The sequence below is a fragment of the Lethenteron reissneri genome, chromosome 60, assembly GCF_015708825.2.
Source record: "Lethenteron reissneri isolate LAM-NWPU_2019-01 chromosome 60, ASM1570882v1, whole genome shotgun sequence".
Classification (NCBI taxonomy): domain Eukaryota; kingdom Metazoa; phylum Chordata; class Hyperoartia; order Petromyzontiformes; family Petromyzontidae; genus Lethenteron; species Lethenteron reissneri.
Window position 1 is genome coordinate 6,315,349 of NC_083838.1, and position 10,996 is coordinate 6,326,344.

At 55.0% G+C, this 10,996-nt stretch overlaps 1 protein-coding gene across 1 annotated transcript in view; it reads right to left on the reverse strand.

Annotated features, from left to right (window-relative positions):
* LOC133357879 (F-actin-uncapping protein LRRC16A-like) overlaps positions 1-6,125 on the reverse strand; it is a 67,778-nt gene extending 61,653 nt beyond the window's left edge. The window contains exon 1 of the mRNA XM_061576031.1: positions 5,954-6,125. Coding sequence (XP_061432015.1) covers positions 5,954-5,981 — 28 coding nt within the window. The 5' untranslated portion in view covers positions 5,982-6,125. The remainder of the gene's footprint in view (positions 1-5,953) is intronic.
* Between the last annotated feature and the right edge of the window lie 4,871 nt (positions 6,126-10,996).

The window sequence follows — 10,996 nt, forward strand, 5'->3', positions numbered from 1 at the left end:
TCCTCACCCATCCTCACCACACACACTCACCACACAGCTCCTCACCCATCCTCACCACACACACTCACCACAGAGCTCCTGACCCATCCTCACCACACACACTCACCACAGAGCTCCTCACCCATCCTCACCACACACACTCACCACAGAGATCCTCACCCATCCTCACCACACACACTCACCACAGAGATCCTCACCCATCCTCACCACATACACTCACCACAGAGCTCCTCACCCATCCTCACCACACACACTCACCACAGAGATCCTCACCCATCCTCACCACACACACTCACCACACAGCTCCTCACCCACCCTCACCACACACACTCACCACAGAGCTCCTCACCCATCCTCACCACACACACTCACCACACAGCCCCTCACCCATCCTCACCACACACACTCACCACACAGCTCCTCACCCACCCTCACCACACAAACTCACCACAGAGCTCCTCACCCACCCTCACCACACACACTCACCACAGAGCTCCTCACCCACCCTCACCACACACACTCACCACACAGCTCCTCACCCATCCTCACCACACACACTCACCACACAGCCCCTCACCCATCCTCACCACACACACTCACCACACAGCTCCTCACCCACCCTCACCACACAAACTCACCACAGAGCTCCTCACCCACCCTCACCACACACACTCACCACAGAGCCCCTCACCCACCCTCACCACACACACTCACCACACAGCTCCTCACCCACCCTCACCACACACACTCACCACACAGCTCCTCACCCATCCTCACCACACACACTCACCACACAGCCCCTCACCCATCCTCACCACACACACTCACCACACAGCTCCTCACCCACCCTCACCACACACACTCACCACAGAGCTCCTCACCCACCCTCACCACACACACTCACCACACAGCTCCTCACCCACCCTCACCACACACACTCACCACAGAGCTCCTCACCCACCCTCACCACACACACTCACCACAAAGCTCCTCACCCACCCTCACCACACACACTCACCACACAGCCCCTCACCCATCCTCACCACACACACTCACCACAGAGCTCCTCACCCACCCTCACCACACACACTCACCACAGAGCTCCTCACCCACCCTCACCACACACACTCACCATAGAACTCCTCACCCACCCTCACCACACACACTCACCACAGAGCTCCTCACCCACCCTCACCACACACACTCACCACAGAGCTCCTCACCCACCCTCACCACACACACTCACCATAGAACTCCTCACCCACCCTCACCACACACACTCACCACAGAGCTCCTCACCCGTCCTCACCACACACACTCACCACAGAGCTCCTCACCCACCCTCACCACACACACTCACCACAGAGCTCCTCACCCATCCTCACCACACACACTCACCACAGAGCTCCTCACCCACCCTCACCACACACACTCACCACGGAGCCCCTCACTCACCCTCACCACACACACTCACCATAGAACTCCTCACCCACCCTCACCACACACACTCACCACAGAGCTCCTCACCCGTCCTCACCACACACACTCACCACAGAGCTCCTCACCCACCCTCACCACACACACTCACCACAGAGCTCCTCACCCATCCTCACCACACACACTCACCACAGAGATCCTCACCCATCCTCACCACACACACTCACCACAGAGCCCCTCACTCACCCTCACCACACACACTCACCACAGAACTTCTCACCCATCCTCACCACACACACTCACCACACAGCTCCTCACCCATCCTCACCACACACACTCACCACAGAGCCCCTCACCCATCCTCACCACACACACTCACCACACAGCTCCTCACCCATCCTCACCACACACACTCACCACAGAGCTCCTCACCCACCCTCACCACACACACTCACCACAGAGCTCCTCACCCACCCTCACCACACACACTCACCACAGAGATCCTCACCCATCCTCACCACACACACTCACCACAGAGCTCCTCACCCACCCTCACCACACACACTCACCACAGAGCTGCTCACCCATCCTCACCACACACACTCACCACAGAGCTCCTCACCCACCCTCACCACACACACTCACCACAGAGCTCCTCACCCACCCTCACCACACACACTCACCACGGAGCCCCTCACCCATCCTCACCACACACACTCACCACAGAGCTCATCACCCACCCTCACCACACACACTCACCATAGAGCTCCTCACCCATCCTCACCACACGCACTCACCACAGAGCTCCTCACCCATCCTCACCACACACACTCACCACACAGCTCCTCACCCATCCTCACCACACACACTCACCACAGCTCCTCACCCATCCTCACCACACACACTCACCACAGAGCTCCTCACCCACCCTCACCACACACACTCACCACAGAGCTCCTCACCCACCCTCACCACACACACTCACCACAGAGCTCCTCACCCACCCTCACCACACACACTCACCACAGAGCCCCTCACCCACCCTCACCACACACACTCACCACAGCTCCTCACCCATCCTCACCACACACACTCACCACAGAGATCCTCACCCACCCTCACCACACACACTCACCACAGAGCTGCTCACCCACCCTCACCACACACACTCACCACAGAGCTGCTCACCCATCCTCACCACACACACTCACCACAGAGATCCTCACCCACTCTCACCACACACACTCACCACAGAGCTGCTCACCCACCCTCACCACACACACTCACCACAGAGCTCCTCACCCATCCTCACCACACACACTCACCACAGAGCTCCTCACCCATCCTCACCACACACACTCACCATAGAGATCCTCACCCACCCTCACCACACACACTCACCACAGAGATCCTCACCCACCCTCACCACACACACTCACCACAGAGCTGCTCACGCATCCTCACCACACACACTCACCACGGAGCCCCTCACCCATCCTCACCACACACTCACCACACAGCTCCTCACCCATCCTCACCACACACACTCACCACACAGCCCCTCACCCATCCTCACCACACACTCACCGCACAGCTCCTCACCCATCCTCACCACACACACTCACCGCACAGCTCCTCACCCATCCTCACCACACACACTCACCACGGAGCTACTCACCCATCCTCACCACACACACTCACCACAGAGCTCATCACCCACCCTCAATACACACACTCACCACAGAGCTCCTCACCCATCCTGACCACACACACTCACCACAGAGCTGCTCACCCACCTCACCACACACACTCACCACAGATCTCCTCACCCATCCTCACCACACACACTCACCACAGATCTCCTCACCCATCCTCACCACACACACTCACCACAGATCTCCTCACCCACCCTCACCACACACACTCACCACAGAGCCCCTCACCCACCCTCACCACACACACTCACCACAGAGCTCCTCACCCATCCTCACCACACACACTCACCACAGAGCTCATCACCCACCCTCACCACACACACTCACCACAGAGCTCCTCACCCACCCTCACCACACACACTCACCACACAGCTCCTCACCCACCCTCACCACACACACTCACCACAGAGCTCATCACCCACCCTCACCACACACACTCACCACACAGCTCCTCACCCATCCTCACCACACACACTCACCACAGAGCTCATCACCCACCCTCACCACACACACTCACCACACAGCTCCTCACCCATCCTCACCACACACACTCACCACAGAGCTCCTCACCCATCCTCACCACACACACTCACCACAGAGCTCCTCACCCATCCTCACCACACACACTCACCACAGAGCTCCTCACCCATCCTCACCACACACACTCACCACACAGCTCCTCACCCATCCTCACCACACACACTCACCACAGAGCTCCTCACCCATCCTCACCACACACACTCACCACAGAGATCCTCACCCACCCTCACCACACACACTCACCACAGAGATCCTCACCCACCCTCACCACACACACTCACCACAGAGCTCCTCACCCATCCTCACCACACACACTCACCACAGAGATCCTCACCCACCCTCACCACACACACTCACCACACAGCTCCTCACCCACCCTCACCACACACACTCACCAAAGAGCCCCCCACCCAACCTCACCACACACACTCACCACACAGCTCCTCACCCACCCTCACCACACACACTCACCACAGAGCCCCTCACCCACCCTCACCACACACACTCACCCTCATCACCCATCCTCACCACACACACTCACCACAGAGCCCCTCACCCATCCTCACCACACACACTCACCCTCCTCACCCATCCTCACCACACACACTCACCACAGAGCTCCTCACCCATCCTCACCACACACACTCACCCTCCTCACCCATCCTCACCACACACACTCACCACAGAGCCCCTCACCCGTCCTCACCACACACACTCACCACAGAGCTCCTCACCCATCCTCACCACACATACTCACCACACAGCTCCTCACCCATCCTCACCACACACACTCACCACACAGCTCCTCACCCATCCTCACCACACACACTCACCATAGAACTCCTCACCCACCCTCACCACACACACTCACCACAGAGATCCTCACCCACCCTCACCACACACACTCACCACAGAGCCCCTCACCCATCCTCACCACACACACTCACCACAGAGCTCCTCACCCACCCTCACCACACACACTCACCACAGAGATCCTCACCCACCCTCACCACACACACTCACCACAGAGCCCCTCACCCATCCTCACCACACACACTCACCACAGAGCTCCTCACCCATCCTCACCACACACACTCACCACAGAGCTCCTCACCCACCCTCACCACACACACTCACCACAGAGCTCCTCACCCATCCTCTCCACACACACTCACCATAGAGCTCCTCACCCATCCTCACCACACACACTCACCATAGAGCTCCTCACCCATCCTCACCACACACACTCACCACACAGCTCCTCACCCACCCTCACCACACACACTCACCACAGAGCTCCTCCCCCATCCTCACCACACACACTCACCCTCCTCACCCACCCTCACCACACACACTCACCACAGAGATCCTCACCCATCCTCACCACACACACTCACCACAGAGCTCCTCACCCATCCTCACCACACACACTCACCACACAGCTCCTCACCCACCCTCACCACACACACTCACCACAGAGCTCCTCCCCCATCCTCACCACACACACTCACCCTCCTCACCCATCCTCACCACACACACTCACCACAGATCTCCTCACCCATCCTCACCACACACACTCACCACAGAGCTGCTCACCCACCCTCACCACACACACTCACCACAGAGCTCCTCACCCACCCTCACCACACACACTCACCATAGAGCTCCTCACCCACCCTCATCACACACACTCACCACGGAGCCCCTCACTCATCCTCACCACACACACTCACCACACAGCTCCTCACCCACCCTCACCACACACACTCACCGCACAGCTCCTCACCCATTTTCACCACACACACTCACCACAGAGCTACTCACCCATCCTCACCACACACACTCACCACAGAGCTCCTCACCCACCCTCACCACACACACTCACCACACAGCTCCTCACCCATCCTCACCACACGCACTCACCACAGAGCTCCTCACCCATCCTCACCACACACACTCACCACAGAGCTCCTCACCCACCCTCACCACACACACTCACCGCACAGCTCCTCACCCATCCTCACCACACACACTCACCACAGAGCTCCTCACCCATCCTCACCACACACACTCACCACACAGCCCCTCACCCACCCTCACCACACACACTCACCACAGAGCCCCTCACCCATTCTCACCACGAGCCCTCACCACAGAGCTCCTCACCCATCCTCACCACACACACTCACCCCCCTCACCCACCCTCACCACACACACTCACCACACAGCTCCTCACCCACCCTCTCACCACGAGCCCTCACCTGAGGTTGCGCTTTCCTCCTCCGCCATGGCCCCCCTTGGTCCCGTCTCTGGTTCCAGGAGACGACGAGTGAGGGACCCCCCCTCCGCCAGGAGTCCCGTCGAGTCCTGCTCAGGAGTAACGGGACCTCCCTGAGTCCCCAGCGCCTGAGTTGTGGTGCCGCCCCGGGGCTGCACACGTGCTTTGGTGATGACGTCACCAGACACGCCCACTTCCCCCGCCCCGCCCACTTTCCAGCCCCGCCCACTTCCCCCGTCCGCCACGCCCACTTTTCCCGCCCGCCCCGCCCCTCCACCCACCACCCGCCCCTCCACCCACCACCCGCCCCCCCACCCGCCCCCCCACCCTCCACCCGCCCCTCCCCTCCACCCGCCCCTCCACCCCCCTCCGTTGTGTATGGATACACGTGAGAGAGATGTGATGTGAGTCGCTTCGACTGTAATGGGCCGTCCATAAATGACGTCACGCACCTGGGGGGGGGGTCAGACATTCGTGACGATGTGTGACGAGGGGGGGGGGGGTGAGAAATGTGACGTCACATCAAAATGCGCAACTTTAAATAAACATAGACAACACGTTCTACTTCATTAAATAGACTTTTTAATAAATGTTTTCTCCTACAACATCAGAGTGCAGCGCCGCATTAAATACGCACTACAATGACAATAGTTTAAAGCGATTTGAAGCATGTTTTATTTTTGGGGGGGGGGGGGGGCAGAGCTTTGTGACGTCATATTTGAAGCGGGGGGGCTCTGACTTTTTGTGACGCCGTGTGACGAGGGGGGGGGGGTGTTCAAAATCGTCAAAAATCGCGTGACGTCATTTATGGACGGCCCCAAACACGCCTTGGGTGATGCAGACAGCCGTGACTCGAGCACCGCCTGGCGGACAGGATGGCACACTTGCATCGGTGCCGACACAGCCGAGGTCGCAACCGGGTACCCGATACCCGGTCGTTTGCGACCCTGGTGCGGCCGGGTACGGGTACGGGTAGGCCGTGAGTCACTGGTGAGTCAGCGTTTGTCACTCATTTCGGGTAGGGTACGGGTATGGGTAGGGTACGGGTACCCATTTGCGACCCTGGTGCGGCCGGGTACGGAATCAAAACCCGTTTGCGACCTCTGCTACACAGTGCTGAGGCCACGTGTCCGACTTCCACTGCTGGATGAATGGCCATCTCCCCACGCTATGCCTGCCGTGGAAATGCATTTGACATGATTTCTTCACCCTATTCATTGCTGGTTGGTGAATGTGGGGATGTATGGCCATGGAGGCACAGCTGGTGCATCTGCCTATACCCGTCAACCCGTTATCAATTCCTACCTTCTAGAGTTTAAGTTTTCGTGACTGCTAAGATCCATACTCGTTGGTTTTTTCGGTAAAGGCACGTAGAAGGGAAATAATAAAATAATAAAAAGAAACCAATAAAATAATTCTCACGACGTTTCGGCCACAACGCAAGCAGCCGTCCTCAGGTGAAGAATGAAACACCACCAAGCTTGGAGCGTATATTTAAGCTGGGTTGGACGTTTCGGAAACAACACAAGCATCTGTCATCAGGTGTTAATGTACGCTCCAGTAATTTTGCTGGAGCAGTCACACCTGAGGACGGATGCTTGTGTTGCTTCCGAAACGTCGTGATTTAATTTAGTTGTTTTATTTTAATTTTATTGTTTTCACCTACGTGACTTTACCGAAAAGAACGAAGAGTATTATTCCTATTCTTAGGTTTTTTCGGTAAAGTCACGTAAAAAATTTTAATTAAAATTAATAAAAGTTTAATTAAAATAAAATAAAAGTCACGACGTTTTATTTTACTTTTATTCATTTTAATGTAAATTTTTTACCTACGTGACTTTACCGAAAAAACCTAAGAATATGAATCCTTGCAGTCACGAAAGCTTCAAATCTAGAAGTATAATTCCTACTTTATTACAGACCAAGTCAGACCTTATTGGTCACCCCGTACTCATACATATCAACGTTCATCCTATACACTACACTATACACTACACTATACACTACTATACATACCTGTCAAGCCTTTATCAGTGCCCTACCCTATTACAGACCAATTCAGACTGATTGGTCACCCCAAACGGCTGTACGCCATGTGGACCTGAAAACTACATTTCCCTGTACAAGAATACGGGGTAAACCGTATGGGTTGGCAGGTAATGGACCACCATCACCACCACCATCATCATCATCATCACCACTGTCATCATCACCACCATCATCATCACCACCATCACCACCACCATAACTGTGAATGCCAGATCAGTGCCCTCCCTACCTTATTACAGACCAATTCACACCAATTCACACCATACATCGAAACTAACGAGAAAATCACCTGGGGACAGTGAGATGTCTTTAATTGACGATACCAGGTGAGCTGAGTTAAGAACAGAAGAGGTGGTCTTACCAGTGAATGGCTGCGAGGTGAGCCAATGGGGTGTACCTTCTTTATGGATTTTTGGTAAGCCATATAGTCTGGGTGGTCGAGCAGCAGAAGGTTTTAAGGAAACCCGTTTGGTCTGTTCAATCAATGAAGCTGAATTAGTGATGATACTGTTCGTTTTTGTAACGAGGCAGTTGGTTGGATCGATCTTAATTTGTGTAGCCACCATCATTAAGTAGGTCCTGAATGTTGTTATTGTATACTTTTTATCCATGATGACCGTGGCATTGCCCTTGTCGGCTGAGAGGATGACGATATCTTCCCTCTTTTTTAATTGAGATAACTGAAAGCGCTCATCCTTACTGATGTTGCTGACTGGTATCTTAGCGCTTTTGAGGGTTGCAGCGATTTCATATCTTGTCACGTATGCAGCGATGTGTCCGAAACCCTGAAGAGCTACATCGACCTGGGCAATAATATCATCCACTGGTATGTGTTTGAAGGTGACTGCGAAGTTCAATGCTTTAGCCAAAACCGACTTTAGACCATCGGAAATTGGGCTGTTACTCAGATTAATAACAACCTTGTCAACATCTAACTTTTTAATGTGTGGATCTGGTTTCTACTTGGAAAGGAGGTTGAACTTGGAAATCAGATTATCTTTACATTTAGCTGAAATTGTATCGGCTGATGAAGCGGTCATGTTATCTACATGTTCCCAATCAGATGTATACAATTTTTTCTGTCAATGTTAAGTGTGATTTCTCGAGTGTCTTGTCTACATGATCCAGTTCAGTGCGGAGCAGTCTAATTCTCTCAGAGATCAGGGCCAAGCTAGCTCTGAACAAAATTCGTTTGGCATTGTAAGATGTTGTTATATAGACACTGGAGCACAAGTACAGCACAATAATGGATGTTACTAGTGGCCAATGCTGGCGACGCATGTTAAACTTGTTTCGCGCCGTACGTAGCCAACCGTGCTAATCGGAGGGAGCTCGCAATAGCCTTTGACAATATCCAGCCTAAACTCACGGTTCTTAAACACATTCCTGCGGAGGGAGCTGGTAGGAACGTTGGGTTGCTCGGTCAATGGCCTGCAGGGTCAACGGCGGCGTGGTGTATTCCGCAAATATGCCCGAGTGTGAGGGCGGGCACAAGCCGGCGTGAGTAGGTTAAACGTTGAGTTTTATAAGGGCACCACGGGGTGACCAGCCCCTCCCCACCCAGCCCCTCCCCACCCCCCACCCGGCCCTCCCCACCCAGCCCCTCCCCACCCAGCCCCTCCCCACCCCCCACCCGGCCCCTCCCCACCCGGCCCCTCCCTCCCCACCCCACCCAGCCCCTCCCCACCCAGCCCCTCCCCACCCAGCCCCTCCCCACCCAACCCCTCCCCACCCGGCCCCTCCCCACCCAGCCCCTCCCCACCCCCCACCCGGCCCCTCCCCACCCGGCCCCTCCCCACCCCCCACCCGGCCCCTCCTTCCCCACCCCACCCCACCCAGCCCCTCCCCACCCCACCCAGCCCCTCCCCACCCCACCCAGCCCCTCCCCACCCAACCCCTCCCTGCACGACGGACGGACACAATAATCCCCTGTGGGCTGGTGTAACCAGGAGGTTCCTACCAGTATTATTATCAATATCCGCAACTGGCATATCTTATCTGATCCACGTGTTCCACTTCCCGTCTCTCAGCGTAATGCCAAGCGTGCACCTTCCATGCCGGCAAACGCGCAGTGTTCGGACGTACTCAGAATCGTTGGACCAACGTTTCATGTTTATTGAAATGCTTTCCACGCTTTTCCTTGTCAATGTGCATGTTTCATCCACGTGTCATCCACGTGTCACAGCGGACACGCAGTGGTGATGCAGGCGTCGGGCTTGTAAATTGTAATCGTGTATTCAATTATCGTTTATTATGATTCTGTGTACAGTGCAGTATTATCATTGTTGTAAATGATTAACAGCGACACGACCACGCAGTCATGCGGATTATGTATGTTTACACTGTTGAACTTCTTTCGCACCGTACATAGTAGTGTTAATTGTTGTGCATCGACCGTGAAGATTCCAAATTCACACGGCGTAACTCGGTTAAATTGTCACTACACAAACATTTTGTTTACTCGACCGCTGTACAAAATTAACTGATGCCTTCACATGCCTCAGAATCGCCCATGGACTCAAGCACACTCAACTCTCATCTCGCCCGACATCACTTTGCGAGCGGTAACATGGCCCATCCGGCGTGCGTTCACCTTTTGAAGCAGAGGTTCGCGGTTTGCACCCGGTGTCCGCCCTGGTAATTACTGCGGGTGTACTAACCGTAAAATATTCACGGTGGACGGTAAATATTCCGTGATGTCTTTTGAGCAAGGCCAATTGTGGCTAACGTTATGATCAAACATTTTCCGGTGTTTAAAAATGTACCTGCACACGATGGCCTACTAATTTCGAATGACATCATGGGATGTTGGCTATCAACAAAAAGGCAACTCCTATGACTAATTGGGCATGGGACGCAAGCGTAGGATTGATCACCCTGTCGCTGGCCGCCTTTGGGGAGGGTGTATAGTGTGAAAGGCCGAAACACCCTAGGAACCAAAGGTACCCTATTGACGATGGGCTCCCCAAATTTCACC